General features: G+C 34.8%; 1 protein-coding gene across 1 annotated transcript; it reads right to left on the bottom strand.

Moving 5' to 3' along the window:
- Window positions 1-17,564: 17,564 nt before the first annotated feature.
- On the bottom strand, window positions 17,565-20,072 carry LOC133284726 (uncharacterized). The gene is made up of 3 exons (XM_061481795.1): window positions 18,409-20,072; window positions 18,100-18,261; window positions 17,565-18,012 (listed from the first exon to the last, which is right to left on the bottom strand). The coding sequence occupies exons 1-3, from the start codon at window positions 20,070-20,072 to the stop codon at window positions 17,565-17,567; spliced, it is 2,274 nt and encodes a 757-aa protein (XP_061337779.1).
- Window positions 20,073-21,508: the final 1,436 nt, after the last annotated feature.

The raw sequence follows: 21,508 nt of genomic DNA, 5'->3' as shown, positions 1-21,508 counted from the left end.
TTTCTCCAAGTCCACTTTAATTGGCATAAAAGGGCATTTGTGACGCATCTTGTTCATACTGTGAATTAGTTCCTGCACAATGATAATATTATCATTAATCTTCCTTTTTGGGACGAAGCTCGCTTGGCAGGGAAAAATGAGTTACACCATGTGATGGGTTTGAGCCTATTTACAAGTAGCTTGCTCAGTAACTTGTACGGAATCGAGTAGAGAGATATTGGACAGAATTGAGTCATCTGAGATGGGGCTGTCTACTTCAGTATTATCACCAATAGAGTAGAGTTGACATGCCGAATATACCCATGATGCTGCCACATTTCCCAAATACAAGCACATATATAATCTTTTAATCTTCCCATTTCCTTTGAAAAAATATAGCTGGGTAGCCATTTCGCCCTGGTGTCTTATACGCCCCCATATCAAATAAGCAATGCCTAATTTCCAATTCTAAAGCAACCCAGACATAAGATTAAGGTCGGTCTGGGTAAGCATAGGCCACATGCTATATAAGCAGGCCCACCTTATGCATTCCATATATTCGAGAAAGAGATTGTTATAGAAGGAACATGCCAAATCATGAAGACATTAAGGGTCCTCTACCCAACTATTGGTGTCGTCCTGCAGTCAAAAAATCTTGTTTACACTCCTCCTGGCTATATTTTTCAGATGGTAGAACCTCGTGCTCCGGTCCCCATCAGTAATCCACTTATGTTAAGATTTTTGAAACCATAGTCGTTCCTCCCTGTCAAGAACCATGTTCAACTCCTCCTAGCAATCATTCTCTAATTGGCAAAGACTGGCATCTTCATGTTATAGCAATTGAGTCTGCAGATCCTCTAGCCTCTTCAACAACTCGGCCCTCTATTGGAAAATATTTCCATAAACCTCCTTATTCTATTGTCGTAAGGGCAGAACAAAATCTCCCAGCATGTGATTGATTTGACAGTCTTGTTTCCATTTTGTCTCCATAAGTTATGGAAACTGAGGGTTGTTTAGCCACTCTGCCATATACCGGAAGGGTCTAGGAACCTATTTATTTTGCTGAGTTGAAATCCAAATAAGCATAGGATGATGATAAGAACAAGTACGTATTGTATTGCTAACGTCAGCTTGATGATATTCTATCTGCCAGGATGCATTAGCACACACACGATCGAGCTTCTTATAAACACAAGGGAGATAAGGCCACTTAGGTTCTTTCCAAGTGTAGAAAGCACCGGAGCTCGACAAATCGTCTAAATTCAAGCCCTCCAATTGGGCTTTAGATTTTTCACACTTAGAAGGATCCAGTGGACTACCTTTCTTTTTCTCCGTAACACTTGCAATCTCATTGAAGTCCCTCACACCAACAGGGGCTCATCTGTTTTCCATTGCTACAAATCTTCCCATAGGGACTGTCGAATATGCTTATTTAGACTAGCATAAACTAAAGTAAAATCAAACTTTCACATACCTAAGATGTAGACGCGAGAATGGAGAAATTGGGTAGATTGTCTTACCACATCGATAAATACATGTGAAAAAGACTAAAGCACCAAATACTACCCAGAAATTGGGTAGATTGTCCCCACCAATTGACTTGGTTCTTTGATCATGTTTCCACCTCGATCACCATCTTATTGGGTTGCACTCTCATCCATTAATTTAGAAGGGATCGATAGATAGCCAACTAGGGTCCCGATCACTAGTGTTTCACCCGCTGCTGCAAGGGTAGCTTCATCCACTAATGTTTCACCCACAGCAGCAGGGGTAGATTCCTCATCCATTAGTGTTTCACCCACGGCTGTAGGGGTAGCTTCCTTAATGTGATGAATTTCCACTGACTGCTTATCTCTCAACACTACTATCCTATTTACTTCGCTTGCACAGGTCCTAGAAGCTGAAGGACTGCTTTGAATGTTCTTCTCATGTCCGTATGATTTTCCTTTATCTTTATTTCAACGCGGAACCTCTGTCCATTCACCATTGTCAGTTTCTTGCTACTCTTGAGATGTTGCCTGATGTGATGACATCCCCTTGCTGGTTCCTGTAAACACCACCTGAGTGCATAGATGTGTCTTATTCCCATAGTGTCTGCAAGAAAGACAAATAGGCAGTAAATTTGCACCACCAAAGAAATGTTAGTAGCACCAAAAAATATGTCATCCATGTAAATTTGCACAACTAACAAATCACTACCTTTGGTCTTCAAGAAAAGAGTTTTATCAGTTTTACCTCATTTGTAACCATTTACTAGAAGAAACGTAGATAATCTTTCACACTATACCCATGAAGCTTGCTTCAATCCATATAAGGTTTTGTCTAACTTGTAGACAAAGTCTCCGATTGCGGGGTTATCAAAGCCTGGTGGTTGCTCAACAAAGACTTCTTCTTCTAGTAAGCCATTCATGAGTGTAGTATTCACATCCATCTGATACAATCTGAATCCCATATAAGATGCAAAGGCAATGAGAATTCTAATGGCTTCCATCCTTGCCACCGGTGCAAATGTTTCTCCATAGTCAATACATTCCTATTGATTGTAACATTTTGATATCATCCATGCCTTATTTTTTATGACTGAGCCATACTTATCTAGTTTGTTTCATAACACCTATTTAAGGCTAATCATCATTCGATCTTTGGGTCTTGATTCAAGATGCTAGACTTTATTTCTTTCAAATTGGTGAAGTTCCTCCTGCATAGCTATCACCTAATCTGGATCACTTAAAGCATATTAAAAATCAGTAGGTTCAATAAGAGATATATAAGCATCAAAAGCACAAAATTTCCTAAGTTGAGATGTAGTTTGAACTCTCTTATTGATGTCACTGATTATCATCTCTACTCGGTGTGAGCATTGATGTTTCAACTTCTTGAATTGAATTTCTTTATCTTCGTTTTCAGCAAACTCATCAGGTGTGACTTCATCTTCTTCTCTTTGATCACCAATAGGTTCAGGAGACACTTCTTCTCTAATTACATCTTCCTCCAAAGTGGTGGATGCTCCTCCTTAATCTTTGTGATCAACTATTCTTTTTTCAGAGTATTCTTTCTTATATATATATATATATATATATATATATATATATATATATATATATATATATATATAACTTATCGTTTCTCAACTTGCTTGAGATAATTTTATCTCTGGATACTAAATCATAACCGTAAAAAGATGGATGAATGGTGATAAAGGAAGAGAGAAAAAAAGGAATCATAACCATTCAAAGGTGAATCAATTAATATAAGGAAATAAATAATTAAAATGACGTAGTTTGGGGTAGCCAGAGATAAATTTATCTCAAGTTGTCGCAGAAATATTTTTCTCATATATATAATTATAATAATAAAAATGCAATCAATCATAAGTCTGCAACTTAATTTTAAATCAACTTCTTGGACATGGACCATGATAATCATTGTCTTATGCACCAAAATTTTCAGGTTGCCAGAGTCTATCGGGATTCAGACTCATCTATCTATATCTATATCTATACTAAAGAAAAACCATTTGTACGAAACTTTGATGACATGTCGCTTTGTCCTTCATTCTTCACTTTGTGTTCACATTACAAACAACTTAAATTTTTTCACTTTTAGAAACAATTTGAATTTGAATTATAATTATTTTTTAAAATTTGTTAGTGGCAGACAACTGTATTAATGTCTCACTACTTTTTACATTGAAATTGTTAACTCTATTAATTGTTCCTACTAATTCCTGCACGGGTAATTGTTAAGCCTATTAATTGTTCCCACTACTTTTTGCATGGGTAATTGTTAAGCCTATTAATTGGTAGAAGCTTTAAAAAATAATTTTTTTTTATATAATAAGGGGCAAAGCCCCAAATCAGAAAACAAAGAGAACTAACAAAAAAACCAAAAAAACAGAATAAAAAAAATAAATAGGTAGACTAATATCCTGGATCACGAATGTCAGCTTCCACGAGATTCAACAGCTCCTGATGAGAGGATGATATGACATAAAGACCCAAACTCCTATTTAAAGCCTCCTTAGCCAGAAGGTCACCACACCTGTTGAAAGATCTTGGAACCTACGAAAAAGAAACATTTCAGTCCTTGATCACATAATCTCGAATCTTGGCAACTAAGGGAAGCCTACTAGAGTATAAAAAATGAATTTAGTATGTAGTACATGTATAAATAGGATATGTGTTGATGCATATTTTCTTTGGTAATCACCTTTTGTTCACATATGTCTGTTTGTCTTCTTCATCTTCTCAAGTTGTTCTTTTGCATAAGCTCATTCATTATTTGTGCGTTTATAGCTTTCTACTTCATGTTTGTTGATCTACCATGTTCATTATTTTTTACTTTATTTTGATTTGGGAGCATTTGTTGAGCAAATAACGTTGGAAGAGGATCCAAGCAGGTCTACACTTTCTTCTACTCTGCCTTTCAAATTTAAGATATATTTTATGTTTATTACCTTTCGATTTGGTTTGTGTACTTTTGAGCTTGCAATTTAGATTTAAAATGGTGTTACTACAAGTTTCATATGTTTTGCTTGGCTTAATTTTGCAAGGATGATATATTGTTGGAAAGACTATAATAGGAATTGGAAGAATATACGAACAATGAAGTAAGTTATTTTGCCATCGTTGTGTTGAAAACTCTATTATTGAAATGGATCACCATATATTATGTTATTGTATTGCTTTGTTTTGTTTAGGTAGTTGCAAATATACTATCTAAAGGTACTAAATTTAGGGATTATACATAGGGAGTTGAGAACTATTTGCGCAAAGTTGAATTGGATTCAATTTAGGTTTGTGGTCAATTTTCTGAAATTTTTATTGGTTATTTTTTTCCAGTGCCCTTTTTTGTCATCTAAGTCTCAAAATTTTATTGTGCCAGACAACAGAGATTGGAAAGGTTATCAATCCTCTCTGATAGCCAGATGTAACATAGCATTGATAACTGGTGTATATAAAGAAAATTGCTTACTTTAAAAATTCACTCAATATTATATTTTACTAATAATTAATTAAAAATACGTTACATCATTTTAACTATATATATTTGTATACAAATAATGAAAAAAATGTTGCTTTTTTCTTTTGTTTTAGTAAATTGTTGTTTTAAGTGATAAGTGAAAAATACATACTAATGTTCTTTTTTTAAGTAAATACACAAATTTATTGTACAGAATAATATTTTTGCAGTTACTGCAGATAAGTTATCTGCATTTATTCCCAAAATGACGTCGTTTTGAAATTGAAAAATTAAAAAATTATAATTATAAAGACTATAATAACCCTGAAAAAATTAAAATTACAAAAACACCATGATTTCCACCCAAAATGACGTCGTATTAGGTTTAGTGCAGATAACTTATCTGCAATAACTGCTAAAAAATTGAACCATTTATTTTTTGTTTTAACCATTTCCTATATAAATCTCTACAAAATGAAAATTGCATGGGGAAATATGAAGAGTCTTATGTTAATCACTAGCTTTGGAGAAAGAAAGAAAGAAAATCAATGATGCCACCACTAAGTATTTAATCGATAATCTAAGATTTTCCCCCCTCAATTTTCTTGTGTATCCCTCATCAAATACGATGCATTAAGCTAATAATAGTATATTAGATGGATGATGAAGATATGGGTTACCCTCTTTTGGTTTTTCAATTTTGCAGCTTCCCATTTTTTTCTATCTTTTTTTATATGCACCATGCAATTATGGCTTCATAATAACCAAAATGATATATTCTTTCCTTTTTTTTCTCCACCGAACATAATTACTAATATCCTTTGTATATAAAAAAATGTTTTTTCTTTATTTTTTTGTATGACTCTTATGATGTATTCTTTGTATATATATTTTTTTTCTCCAACCAAATTAAGTAATATTCAAAACTTATTTCGGTAAAACTTTAAATAAGTTATTATGCTTTAAATGTGAATAAACTATTGAAATTCCAAAAACATCTCATAATAAAGAAAAATAACTTTTGAAATTGTGAAAATAACCTAAAATTTCTTTTTTTATGTTTCTTTATGTTCTCATCTTCTCAAACCCTACTTCTGTAATATTTAAGTTAAAATTTGGAAATATTATTTCCATTGTTTAGTTTCAAATAATAAAAGGTATAAAACAAAATACATATTAAATAAAACACATGCAACCCAAAAATACGATCCAAGTAATGCATCATATGGGATAATCGTTTGGAATTTCTATTGTAAACCTGAATGCATTGAAAATTTCAAGGAATTCCTGTTCTTATTCTGATTGTGTGGAAAATTTCAAAGGTCACTGTAGACATTTTCAAAACATAAAGTAATTACATTACGAGGAGTCTTTTAACAGTTAATGAAAGTAGCAGTAATTAATATACATATTAGGAATGTTGTCAAAATCGAGTTTTTACGTAGAAACAGAAGGGAATGGTAGAAACGTAAATCGTAAAAATGACACGAAATGTAACATTTTTACTACTTAAGGTCAAGATACAAAATTATATATATATATATATATATATATATATATATATATATGCATGTAAAAAAAATATCACATAAGTCACTACTCAAAATTCAATGAATAACTTCATATTTAAAAGATATAAGTCACATAACTATATAAGACATAAGTCTTAAAAACACAAAAAGAGTTTAACAGCTCCTATAACTAAGTTTCACAACATCAAAAGAATAAAGTTTAACAACTCTTAAATGAAAATACAGCGGCCTCGCGTGACGATTTCTTTTTTTTCAAATAGCTAGAAAAAGATACTGTACATTTGATTTGGTGAATTGGAAATAGGGTTTTTTATTTTATTAAAAATTAAAAATAAAACAAATCATGGGTTAAAAGTTGACCTGGATTGATTTTTTGGTTTAAGTAAAAACGTAAAAACTTGTGTTTCTATCATTTTTACGTTTTTACACGTAGTTTTTACCAATTTTTACTAAGAAAAGTTTTTACTTGCATTTTAAGACGTATCACCTTAGTAAAAATGTAAAAACATAAGTTTTTACGTTTTTACACTAGTTTTTAACAATAATGCCTATTACAAATAAGTCATTTATTGTGTAATTGCTAAAGTTAATAATGAGTTGCCAATTCGATGAATAAAAATGAGAAATCGTTAATGCTAAGATGAATGAGATAGAAATGGAATCCTTATAAAAATGAGAGTTGCCAATACTTATAATGATAAGATTGAAAACGAAAAATAATTATATGAGATATAGAATTTAAAAACACATATGAATGAAAAAATTTTATTTTAATTCGAAATTTAAAATATTTAAACTAAATGGTTAGTGCGAAAAGAGTTCAACATTAATTAGTGGCATACAGGTGCATTAATATCTCACTTCTTTTTTAAAATTTGAATTTTGAAGTTGATATAGGTGGGAAAAGAGTTTAACATCTTTTAGTGGGAGAAAGTTGTATTAAATTCCCATTATTTTCTTCATGGGAATTATTAACCCTCATTTATTAAAACATTGAATGCTTTTTTTCCATAATTAACGAAAAATCAAAAGACCCAAAGAAATTGCTGAAGTGCAGATATATATATATATATATATATATATATATATATATATATATATATATATATATATATATATAGGAAAAAAAAAACCATAATTAGGAGAAAACCAACAAATGTTTAGAAAACATGCAAGTCAAAAATATGTGGAATCTTAATTATATCAGTGATGTCTTTATGTATCGTTGAAGTTTTAAATTTTGAATTCTTTTATGTAAAAAAAACTAAACAAACATATTGAATGGAATTTGAAAAGGCAAAGAAGGTCATTAGTCGTGTTATTCAAGAAAATGAATTAAAAAACTAGGATGATTAAAAAATGATATAGCAAAAAATGTATGGAATTTTAATGCTTTTACTGACGACCTTCTATATCATTTGGAATTTTAATTTTAATTTTTTATAAAAAACCCTAAACAAACAGATTGAATTTTATTTGAAACCCATTAATGCAGGTCATTACTTCGCGCCATTTCAATAATTAAATACATTAAAATGATGACAGCCAAAAAAATTTAGGATTTTAATGCTATTAATGATGACCTTCTGTATTATTTGGAATTTTAATTTTTGACTTTTTTAAAAAAAAAACTTAAACAAACAGATTGAATTAAAATTGAAGACCATTAATGCATGTCATTAGCTCAATAGGTTTGATTTTGTTAACCGGTGTGAGTATTTTATAGACTACTTTAATATTTCCCACGACATAGGAAGCTTCTTGGTAAGAATTTGTTATTTTTATTTCCGTTGGAGCTTTGCATATGCAAAAATGGAATTGTTGCCATTACTGACTAAGCAAGTGTTACACGACCTGCTTGAGACAAGCGCTGTCTTTCCCATTTACTCATTTTTTCTTTTACCCGCTTAACTATTCCATCATATAAGCTTTTCTTCACACACCCATGTTGCATCATTGAGCCCAGATAGCGCCCAACATTCTAAACTCTTTTAAAACCACTAAGCGAATAACCTTGTTCATGGTCTCCTCAGAGGCATTTTTTGAGAAGAAAACACTTGTCTTCTCCAGACTTAATTTTTGACCAAACAATTCTTCAAATAAGTTTAAGCATTTGAGTAGAATATGGATTTTCTCCTCACTCGCTTCCATGAACACCATCAAATCATTAGCAAAGGCTAAATGTGAGATCCTTGGACCTTCCTTTCCAACATGCATAGGCTTCCAAAGTTCTCCTTTTGTGGCAGTGTCAATGATATGTGTCAATTTCTCCATATCCATCACAAATAGATATGGAGATAGTGGATCTCCTTGACGAAGACCTCTAGAAGGACAGAAATCATCAGTCTTTCCTCCATTCTATAAAACATTAATGGTGGACAAAGATACACATTGCATTATCAGCTTGACCATGACATCAGGAATATGGATTTCTTCCAAGGTCTTCCTCATGAACTGCTAACTAACCCTAGCATATGCCTTGACAAGGTTATTCTTAATGGCCATAAAAGCTTTCCTCCCCCTCATTTTACTCATTGAATGAATGAGCTCTTGCACAATAATAATGTTACATTGGATTTGTCTATTTGGCACAAAACTAACTTGGGATGGAGATATAATCTTATCCATCACAGGTTTCAGTCTCCCTACAATTACTTTAGACAAAACTTTATAGAGAACTGAACATAGTGATATTGGACGAAATTGAGTAATAGATTCAGGCCTTTTAATTTTCGAAATCAGCACTAACAAGGTATGGTTTACCTCAACAATCTTTTTCGGTGTGCACCACATTTCTTTAACAGCATTACAAACCTGCACTTTAATCTGATTTCACTGTCTTTGATAGAATACATCAGGGAAACCATCCGATCCTAGTGCTTTAAATGCCCACATGGAAAATAAACATTTCACAATTTCCTGATTACAATGGGTAGTAGATATTCTATTCAACTCAACCGAAGACAGCGAAGGCCAACAATTTTCTGATGTTAGCCATCTTCTGTCATTTATCTCTTCACAAAATAGAAGTCTGTAAAAGTTACACACATGATGCTTTAAGTCATTTGGTTCTTCAATCCATTTATTCAAATCATCTCTCAACTTTGAAATCTTGTTATTAGTCATGCGAATAATTGTTTTAAGGTGATAAAATCTAGTATTTTTATCACCATCTTCGATCCATTTTTGTCTCGATTTATGGAACCAAAGAAGCTCTTCTTGATCCAGTGTAATGTTCAAATTTTGTTGCAATTGTTCCTCAATTTCCTGCAACTCAATGCAATCACAACTTTCCCTCCTTTTTTGAATATTGGCAATATTCTGTAGCAAGGTTTTCTTTCTTCTGTTAATATCACCAAAAATATCCTTATTCCATCTTTAAAGATGATGCACAAAATTGGGAAGAATACGAGTTTTCTTTTCAGACTTCTTCCACTTTTCCTCCATTAGACTATCAAAACTAGGATGAATCATCCAGGATGCTACAAACCTGAATGGTCTTTACTGCCATTGCTGAGATTTTTTATCCAAATTTAGAAGAATAGGATTATGATCAGATAGAACCCTTGGAAGAGCGTGTGCTTTAGCAACTTAAAATTCCACCCTCCATTGAAGATTGGCACAAATTTTGTCAAGTTTCTCATAAACTCTATCAAGATTATTCCACTTTGGTCCCTTGCTACGTGAACTTAGCACCAATAACTTCACCCCACCTGCTCAGCTAATATGCGCCAACTAAGCTACCACCATTTGGTATATCTGGGAACTGATTTCTGAACAGACAAGTACGTGTTCCAACTCCATTATTGTAGCGATTACAGGAAAGTCATGCATCCCACAGCCACAGGTTCTACCATAGACTTTGGAAACATGTCTATTAGCACATTTCATAGCACCACATAATTTAGTATGTTTTTCCTCTCAACATAAGATTACAACTACTTACCTTGCTCAAGTGCACCCAAATTAGCATAAGCAGATGAAACAGAAACCATGGTTATCTCATCAGGGGAAACTCCCATAACTTGCATTTCCCTAAACAATCCAATGGCGGATGCAGAACGTCCTAAAGGCGCATACCCTCTAATCTTGGCACTCCATGTCACCGAATCTTCTTTGGATTTTCATCTAACACCTTCCTAGCAAACTCAACCCTTCCTCGCAACAACAATATATGTGAATCATGGTGTTATGAACATGGAGATCATCCTCAAATCCAAACTTGAACACAAACCCATGAACTGATTTTCCCTGACTCAAACTAGCAAAGCTAGCATAGGCCTTGAGGACAAAACAGGTAGGTGAATTTATTAGTAAAAACCCTATAATGAAGCATGATTCGATAGAAATGTAAAGCCTTAAACTTGGAGTCACTCGTTTAAGCATAAGCCCTTATGATAGTGCTGAAGATGAAGGTGTCGTAGAAAGGATTAGGTGCAACTGCTTCAACTTCAACATAAGAAGAACAGGAATGAGGAAAAATAGTATATGGCATTGACTCCATTATTGAGATTGGAAGATGTGAAGGCAAACTATGTGAGACGAAAAAGGATGAGTACGACAATGGATATTTAGGGATGAGAAAAAGGAAATGGTGAAGAATCAAATTGAAGAGAAAACAAAGATGAGATGAGGAGATTTGAAACGGGGAGACGTTTGAGAAAAAAGGATGGGAATAATATTTGGAGTGAAATGCTCATTTTCATTTAAAAAAATGTAGTATTGGTAATTTAAAATGACAAATATTTTTTTCCCTTTATGTATATGTATAATGTTATTTTTTCTTTTGAAATTCTACAGTTTAGGTAAAGAAGGAGAAAATGAGAGAACATAGACTCAGAATAATTTGATATTAAATTGATAAATGTATTATGTGATACAAAATTTCAGGGGTGTTCGCGGTCTGGATTAGATCAATTTTTGAAGCAAATATTATCCGACCTAAACCCTTCGATTTGAATTTTTTTCAATATAATCTAATCCAATTCAATTTTATTCGGTTTGGATTGAATCGATTTTTGATTTTTTGAAAAGCCTAAAAACAGAACTTGTGAGAATTATTTTTACCAAAATGAGGGAGCATTCTTTATCATAGAAAATTTTGGCAATATCGAAGTAATAAGTCTTCCAAAATCACTAACAACAAAAAATACTTGATCGTAAAATTGAATAAATATTGTAGACAGAAATTCCATAGCATAACGAAAGTAAACTTAAAACATTAAACTAAATTCTTCCGACCCCTAGATAGATCTTTCGTTTACGTTTAAAAGCTGATGGGTGGGTAATGGGTCTTGCGTTTTGAATTTTGCTATATGATTTTTGGGCTATAGGCCCAAGTAGGTGTAGGGCAAGGTAATATATTGGATCAATTTGAATTGGATCAGTTTTCATCAACCAAACCGAAAATCGATCCAATCCAACAAAAATTTGGGAGTTTTTTCAGTTTTCGTTTTTTTGATTTTCGGTTAATTTGGTTATCGATTTTTCGGTTCGATTACCACGATTTGCATTGATTTGGTTTGATCACCACGGTTGCATTGGTTTGATTTAATGCTCAACGGTCAAAATATGATTGTAAGTGAAAAAAGGTTGTAAATATAACCTTTCTCATACTTATTATCATTTGTTTTTTTTGTAAATACTTATTATCATTTTAATCTTATTATTCTTACTACTTGGTTGATTATCGTTGGATTAATTTGAAATCAACTGCAATTACTTTTTTTTCCATTTTTTAATCATTGATTTCAAATTGATCTAACGATAACTAATCAGAAAGTAAGACTAATAAGGCTAAAATGATAATAAATATAATCGCCCCTCAAATTAAATTAGAATATATGATACAAATACAAAAGCATGTCAATTAAGTTTTGATTTATAGGAGTGTCTCCACTCATTTGGATGAAACTAAATGCCCGTTTGGATGAGCTTTTATTCTTAAAAAAGTTGCTTTTTTTTTTAAAATAAAAGTCCCTTTGAGAATTTTTAGATGTTTGGATAACAACTTTTTTAAAAAGCAAAATTTAAAATAAAAGTTAAAATGCTGCTTTTTTTTATAGCCAGTAGTTAGTTCGCATAATACTGCTTTTTTTATCATATCTATTTTATCTCTCCTTATCTCACGATCATGCTATTTTATCTCTCCTTTATTGTAATTTTATATATATAAGTGTTTTTTTTAACATCCAAATAACTTTTTTATGTAAAAGTGATTTTCAGATCATACATCCAAACGTAAAATAACTTTACCTTTTAAAAAAGTTATTTTAAAAAAAGCAATGCATAAAAAGTTATTTTTTTAAAAGCTCATCCAAACGGGCCCTAATTGCATCAATTACCTTTTTAAAAATCATATTAACAAGCGTTAAACTACTTTTGATTGAATTTGATGTCATAAGTGCATAGAAAAATAGCTAAATAGAAAGTTATGATACGATAAAAGAGTGGAAATAGTGATCAGTTATAATTATAATTATCAAAATAATAAAATTCAACTCCTAAGGTCATAAGCACGCTTTTATATACTAATTATAAATTCATCCAAGATTCTAAATTCTAAATCTAAAATAACAAAATTTTCTAAAATAAATATAATGATAATTAACTTCTAAAAATAAATAAATAATCACAATTAAGTCATTCAAAACACAACTGTGTTTTTTTTCTTTTCTTGCCAAACAAATCATAATCGTGTCTGCTGCTTCATTTGAACTTGAATTTGATCGCAATTTGTTATATTTCAAATTATTGCTTCTTTTAATAATTGGGCCAAACTTATTAGGCCACAATTTTGTTTGACTTCAAGCTTCTTGAATAAATGGTTAAGTAAGGTATAATGAGCTAACTGTAAGTGCATTAGAATTACTTAAATTTAGAACCATATAAAAAATTATACTTTTACATTAAATCACTTTCCATCAATAGCCACGTTTATTTTTATATTTACCGAAATCCAATCATATTTAATTTTGTTTCCATCAACATTATTAATAAATCAAATTTAAAGGATTTTTTATTAGGTGAATTGATTATATGAAGTGAATTAATAATTAATCAAATGTAATTTTACTATAGTGGAAATGAGTGATCAGTTATCATAATAGACATGCTTGAGGTCACTAGAATGCTAAGTAAATTAGCGACAGCCCAAAAAGGGATAAAAATTAAAAAAAAAAAATTGACCATAACAAAAATAATAATAATAAGTATAGGGTTCATAATGATGGCTTAATGTACAGAACACAAGGAAGCAAGAGTTCTAGCTCATATTATCCAAGTTTGACAGTGACAAGGTCTCTTATTTGTTTTCCCTCTCCTGTTGCGAGTGGCATGGATGACGTTTTCATTTGAGTGAGTAGTAGCAGCCATGAAATCTGGACTTAGTGGTGCACCATATTATCCTTCCACCACCCAGCTTATATCTCAATTATTCAAGTAATTAACAAGTGGAATCACGACTTGTTAATTCAAGCAAAAATCACATAAATTTAATTTCATTTAATCTATCAAAGAAAAAAAATGCTACACACACAAAATTAAAATTAGATTAACAAAAATATATAATATATATGTATAGGGGACGGTTATACTTACCACCAGGTAAGTTTACCACATTTACAACCAATCTCCTAACTGTTAGATTAAAATTAAATCTAATGGTTCATAATTATCCCTTATAATCCTAATTTTTTCTCTAATATTTTCTCTTTGTCTTTGTCTTTGTCTTTCTTTCTTTTCTTTTCTTTTTTTGGATACAAGGGAAAGCAACAAAAAGCAAAACTAAACGCTAACACATCTTGGCACCTCAGTGCCTAAAGCATCATCAGCCAACAAGGCCCTACACCCAGCAGGAGGACAATCAAAGTAGAGTACTTCCCAATCCATAGGGATAGCATGGGAGGCCAGCCAGTTAGCCACTTGATTCCCTTCTCTATAGACTTGGCTTAATTCCACCTTCCAGCAGAAAGATAGGAGCAAAATAATCCTGTCCAGAAGATCCACACAAGGATGAAATCTGGGGTAACCATTCTCCAACAGATGAAACGCCATTAGAGAATCTCCTTCCAAGATAACTTGTTTGAACCCCTGTTCCCAAGCCCATTCTAGACCTGTGAGCATCCCCCTCAATTTAGCCATCAAAATTGAACCCGTACCAGCTTTTTACAAAAACCTATTAACCAACCTCCTGAGGCATCTCTAGCCACCCCCACAAGTTATCCTAGCTCCATTGTCCTTTAAGGAACCATCTTGGCGCCTCAGACAGAATATTGTTAGCTAGATTAATACTAGAAACAAGGTTAGATACCTGATAATATATATCCTGAGGAGAGTTACTCTTATCATTAAAGATCATAGCATTCCTGTCTTTCCAGATGAGCCAGCAAATGACCCCAAACTTCAAGCTCCAGGAGGCATTCTGTTTACCATTCTTCAAATTTTGCTTAAACCAGCCAGCATTATCTACATTAAGGAAATAGCTTAGCTCACCAGATTCAATCCACAGGTTCCAAATTCCCTGAACCCAAGGGCAAGTTTTGAAGATGTGATCAATATCCTCAGAAGGGTGGTGGCACCTGGGACAGAAATAGGAATCTGTCATGTGTCTTCTAAACCTTTCTGCATTTGTAAGTAAGCTATTGCCTAATAGCAACCAGAGGAACATTTTAATTCTTTGCGGACCACTCCATTTCCACACCAAATCCCAGTCAAATACATTCTGATACACATCATTAGACGACAGCATGCAGTAAGCTGACTTCACAGAAAACTCTCCAAACCCTGACAAATTCCAGATCACTCTATCCTGCCCCTCATTCTCTCTAGGAGGATCCACTTCAGTAATGACAGCAAGGGTATCACTGGATAGAAATTGACTCAGTTTATTCATATCCCAGTTGCCATCAGCCACACAATCAACCACCTTCCATCTCCTAACTTCTTCAGGGATACTACCCGAAGCCCTGTCAATCAGCTTCCCAAACTTAGGAACCCAGAAATCAAACCAGAAGTCAGTACTAGCCCCATCTCCAAGGATAATTCTGGATCCCTCATGGACCTGATCCCAAACTCTCAGGATTCCTCTCCAAGTATTGGAGTTGTTCCTACAGCTATTCAGTTGGGGAATAAGGTTTCCATTCACTTTTTATTTACTTCGGAGAACCTTGACCCAAAGGTCTTCTTTTTTGGAGATCAAGCCAAATCCCAATTTCATAGAAAAAGCTTTGTTGATCCTATCTTGTTCCCTGAATCCCAAGCCTTCTCTAGCCTTAGGCTTACAAACCTTCTTCCAACTCACTAAATGGGTTTTCCTTTCATTACTGGAAGATCCCCATAAAAAGCTCCTAGTTAGCTTCTCTACCTCCTTATAAACACCACCAGGGATCACAGAAGACTGCATAGTGTAAGCTGGAAGAGCCTCTAGGACAACCTTTGCAAGGGTAGAACGACCTGCAAGAGAGAGAGAGGCTTGATTCCAATTAGATAATCTTCTTTGAAACCCTCTCAAGCACATAACTGAAAGTGTTTCTAGTAACTCTTTTATGATAGAGAGGGACACCAAGGTATTTTCCAAGATCAGAAGTAATACCAACTCCCAAGGACTCACTGATTTCTCTAGCTCTCCCAAAGCTGACATTTTTGGAAAAGAACACTCTTGTTTTATCATAACTCACCTTTTGGCCAGAAGCTTCAGAAAAAACTTTCAGCACTTGATTAATCACATGCGCTTGATCTAAGCTAGCTTCTGCACAAAGGATGATATCATCCGCAAAGAATAAATGAGAAATGGGAGGGGAATCCTTCCTCAACCTGATGGGTCTCCAGGCTTTAGTATCCAATGCCAAGTCTATAAGATGTGCTAACCTATCTATACAGAGAACAAAAAGGTAAGGGGAAATGGGATCCCCTTGCCTAATTCCTCTACCTGGTAAAAACTTCTTGGTGGCTACTCCATTCCACAACAGATTCATAGAGGAGGTGGAGATGCAGCTATAAATTAACTGAACTAAAGAATCAGGGAGACCAATATTCTTCAAAGTTTCCAGTATAAACTTCCAGCTTAACCTGTCATAAGCTTTTTCCAGATCAACTTTCAACATCATCCAACCCTTGCACCCTTTCTTGATCTTTATAGAGTGGATCACCTCCTGAGCTACAATTATGTTGTCAGAACCTTGCCTTCCTTTGATAAAGCTACATTGATTCGGTGAGACAATCTTAGGCATCAACTCCTTGAGTCTCTCAGCAATGATCTTGGTGATTGATTTGTAAATCACATTGCAAACACTAATTGGCCGAAACTCTTTCATACTCATTGGGCTCTCTTTCTTGGGAATTAAGCATAACAGGGTACCATTGATGGCTCTCACTTTATCAGGGCAATCAAAGATCTCTTCAACCAGTTTACAAACTGAGCTACCAACAGAATCCCACTGACTTTGAAAGAATAAGGCATGCAGCCCATCCGGACCTGGGGCTTTAAATTTGCCCATTCTGAATATCACCTTCCTAATTTCTTCCTTACTAGGACAAGCAGGCAAAGCTGCCTTTTCTGAAATAGAGAGCCTAGGGAAGATATTCTGCATAGGGAACAAACCATCACACCCTTCATCAGCTTTGAATAACTCCTGATAATAAGAGACAACCAAGTTGACTAGGTCTTTGGTATCGGAAATCCAGCTACCCTGGTCATCCTTGAGAGCAACTATCCTGTTGTGTGTTCTTCTGGCCACAGTGGAGGAGTGAAAAAACTTAGAGTTCCTATCCCCATATTTTAGCCAATGGACCCTGGATCTTTGGAACCAAGTCAACTCCTCCCTCACTAAAATGGTCTGAAGTTTCTTCCAGAGAGATCTTTGCATAATATCCACATTGTGGTCAAATCTACCATTACTGTAACTATCCAAACCCTTCAGTCTAGAGAAAATTCTATTCTTCTGATTGATGTTCTTTCTGAAAACTCTTTGATGCCAAAACATAGCTTCAGTTTCAAAGTTATTCCTAGCAGGGATCCAATCCACAATATTCCCCTAGCTGTTCCTCACAAGGTTGCTAAAATCCTGATCAGTCAGCCAAGCTGCAAGAAACTTAAAATTTCTGGAGAACTCGAGTTTTGAAATTACCATCATTAACTAACAGGAGAGGTCTATGATCTGAATCAAAATAAGGGAGATGAGAAATTATCCTGTTAGGCCAGGCTATATTCCATTCTTCATTGGAGCAAGCTCTATCAAGCCTCTCATGGAGTTTTCCTCTCTTCCATGTGAAGTCAGACCCTTTGAACCCCATATCATTGATATTACAGTCAATCAAGCAATGTCGCATCTCAGCCATACTATTCCAACACACCTCCTTCCCCCCAACCTTCTCAGAACCAGATAATATAGAGTTAAAATCACCCATAACCAGCCAAGGAGAATCAACCGAAAGACTTAAGGAGATTAATTCCTCCCACAGAACCTTCCTCTCCATCCTCCTTGGACTACCATATATAAAAGTAATAAGATCAGACTTCATAGAATCCAGATACTGGACCCTGGTATGCACAAATTGAGAATGAGATTTCACAATCTCAATCCTTACTCGGCTATCATCCCAAAGGAGTCACACACCTCCAGAGAACCCAACAGGGTCATTTCTAAAAGACTTAGAGAAACCCAACTGCTTAATGATACTATCTCCTCTAGAGCCACCAATCTTGACTTCCAGCAAAGCCATAATACCAATATTAAACCTATGACTTAAATCCTTAATGAGAGGTGGGAAACTTTTCTTCCCAACCCCTCTACAATTCCAAGAAAAGATTGACATAAAAACCATTAATAGGTAAACAAAACAAAAGGAAAAAGCCCTAAGAGGCATACCTCAAGGTCAGAAGGAAGGTGAACCCCCAAACACATTGGGGACAATTCCAGGATCCAACTCAAACTACTTGGGCACAGAATTACCCAATAGACTCTGAATAGTAACACCTTGCTCTCTCCTGGCATGAGTGCTGCTCCCAGGAGCAGAGGGCTCCTTCACTTCCTGGATTGTTTTACTCCTAGCCTTACTCTTCCCAGGAACCTTTAAGCTACCATCCAGGCCAGAATTTGGAGGGATGTTCTCGGCTCCAGATTTCCTCAAAGCTACTTTGGCCTGAGGTTTGGCTTTATCCTTAGTCTCCTTAGCAAGGGTCCTCTTCGGGGACTTAGACTTGTTCTGCATACCAACCCCAGCAGGAGCTCCTTCATTGGAAGCCTTCGCAGGTGGAAGGTCCATACCCTTATTCGAGTGATCACTGCAAGAGACTGGATAAGGCTGACTACCTGGGTCCTGTTCCTGACTGGGGGAAATTGAAACAGCCTCACCTATGTCCTTAGTGAGGTTGGCCTCAAGCAGGATCCCAGAATTGGGAGAAGAACTCTGAACCTCCAGATCAACAGCCCCTTGCTTAACAGGCTTAGCCTTAAGCTTGCACCCTCTAGCTTGCCTCTGGACCACCATCCAACTACCAAATGCCTCCTCCTGTTCCTCTTTAACCATAACTTTCTCTGGTTTCCCAGGATCAACAACATCCTTACCTGTAACCTCTTTTCCAATGTTGCTAGTTGTTCCTTGGTCAACTGAGCACTGGTCCTTTCTATGACCATACACCCCACACTTGAAGCAAATGAGGTGTAAGCCCTCATACCCAGCATGGTATACTTTACTGCCAATTTTGAACTTGGACAGGAAGCTCCTCCTCAAATCCACTTCTACACAAATTCGAGCGAATTTCCCTCTTTCGGTGATCACACCTTCCCCCACATCACTCTTCCTGAGTGAATTTCTGTCAACCTTAAGTGTTCTACCAAAGATGTTTCCAATTCTCAAGAGATGCCTAGCTGTATATAACTCAATAGGTAGTCCTGGAATCCTAACCCACATAGCAAGCTTCCTGAAATCCTTATCATAAGGATCGAAGAATGGCCTCCACCTTTGCACGGTCACATAGTGATCATTCACTATCCATGGTCCTTCTTCCAGTACATGGCGATAGTCACTATCGTCTTGAAATCTCAGGAGTAAATAGCCATTATCAAGATCAATAAGTTCATGAGGACCTACCAGACACCACAACCTTACCAATCTTGACATCAGGAATATGGTCCCTATTCGTTTACCAAGCATCTTAATGATAAGAGCCTTCCTCCATATCTCACAATCGCTTTTGTGCTCTTCCAGTGAGAAGGTGTACCTAGGACAGAGTGGATCTTCGAGAAGATCATGAGACAGCCCCTCCATGAGATCTGCTTCTTCATCATCTTTCTTTTGCTTCATGATCCAGTCCTCCTCTTCACAATCAGCTTGACCTCCTTTCCCATTTAACCTAAGGAGCTTGTCCTTATACGATGACACTGATGGGGAGTTAATCTTCAACCCCACCTTGATCTCATCCGGAATCCCCCCCGGGAACGACTGGGATACGGATCCCCCCTCTCCCTTCTCCTGCATACTTTCATCCATGGTCAAGTCAACCATGACGTCACCCTTCAATTTCTTGCCGCTCCGAAGCGCGAGATCCTCTTCGGAAAGGACCCTCTTTCTCGAAGCCTTGACTCTATCTTCATCCATCGTATCTTGAATCATCACTTTCACCGACTCCATTGATTGCGATCGACAAAACCCAGAAACCCTAGCAGAGGGTAAAGTTTTCGCGCGCGTGAGGCTACGCGACCTTCATTTCATTTTTCACCACAAAATTTTGTCTTTCTCTTTCTAGGTTTGGGAATCACCTCTCTCATCCTCTCTTGCACTGTTGTGTGCTTTCGAAATCAAATCACTGTAACAACTCTGATTTTAATTCCACTGTTGTGCGCTTTAGATATTTTCTAATGAAATTGGTTTGACTTAGACATCAAATCACTGTAACAACTCTGATTTTAATTCCAACGTTGTGCGCTTTAGACATTTTCTAATGAAATTGGTTTGACTTAGGGGGGTTTATTGGATTGGGATTTCAAAGGATTTTAATGGATTCTTTTTGGACAAAAAAATCCATTGGTATTCGATTAGGATTTTAAAGGATTGAAAAAAAGTCACGTGGTATTCAATTAGGATTTTAAAGGATTATTTTAAAATCCATCCAAATTTGTTGGTATTCAATCAGGATTTTAAACAAAGGAATCACAATCTCGTGGTACTCAAAAATCCGACGATTTTAATGGATTTTCTATTGGTGTGGATTTCGTGAGACTTTTTAGTGAAAAATATAAATAGGATGTCTCTCTCACAATCTCACCCCAACCCCTAGGATTTCTTGAGATTCTTCTGTTGCAGTGTTTTCTTCTTCCTTCGACAGGTTGACTGCTCGAAATTGGGTTCCGTCATGGGAGCTTCGTCAAAACTAAAAAAAAAGAGCATATTTTTGAGGATTTTCATCACAAAACAACCCAAATTTTTGAGAAATTTTGGAAGTTTAAAAAGTGATTTTTCAAGCTATGGGTCGCGGTTTTTCTTGGCACAAAAACGTGCTTTTTGTATTAAAAACAACATAAAACAATGAAAAAATAACAGGGAAACTAAAACCCTCAAGTCAATTTTCCTTTTACATCAATGAAGCAATATCAATTTAAGAAAGATTGAAACTTTCTTAATATGAACCCTATATTTCGTAACAATACTTTTATGAACGAAATTTCTTCACTATAGGAAACAATTTCAAACAATTTTTGTGTAAATAGATAACTAAAAATTTGTTTCTCAAAAGTTCCAAAACAATTTAAGGTTTGAATGTATCGACTGAAAAAAATTTGAGAAATTTTCTAAACTTTCATGTAATTAAACCCAAAATTTCATATTCAAAATTTTCTTAGAATATTCAATGAAAATATGCATATGATATATGGTTAGAAAACATTCATCACGTAAAACAAAAACCCCAAGGTTTTCAAGATCAATTGCAAAAAATTTCAAACGAACTTTTATCATGAAATTTAGGTTCTATATGCAAATTTAGAATTATTTTTATAATTAAAAAAATTGGGTCTTATAATCATATATGCATAACT

Source organism: Gastrolobium bilobum, unplaced genomic scaffold, assembly GCF_033153095.1.
Source record: "Gastrolobium bilobum isolate Gb01-03AN ecotype WA unplaced genomic scaffold, APGP_CSIRO_Gbil_v1 utg84548, whole genome shotgun sequence".
NCBI classification, from domain to species: domain Eukaryota; kingdom Viridiplantae; phylum Streptophyta; class Magnoliopsida; order Fabales; family Fabaceae; genus Gastrolobium; species Gastrolobium bilobum.
The sequence above is the reverse complement of the archived record's forward strand: the minus strand, read 5'-3'. Positions and strand labels throughout refer to the sequence as shown.

Excerpts from the sequence above, each read along its gene's own strand:
- LOC133284726 (XM_061481795.1), bottom strand. The coding sequence starts at position 20,072 with ATGGATGAAGATAGAGTCAAGGCTTCGAGAAAGAGGGTCCTTTCCGAA. Across the intron at positions 18,262-18,408 it reads TTGGGTAATTCTGTGCCCAA|AGGGGTTGGGAAGAAAAGTT; the intron begins GTAGTTTGAGTT and ends TTGGAATTGTAG. Across the intron at positions 18,013-18,099 it reads TTTAGAAATGACCCTGTTGG|GGTCCAGTATCTGGATTCTA; the intron begins GTTCTCTGGAGG and ends TGTGCATACCAG.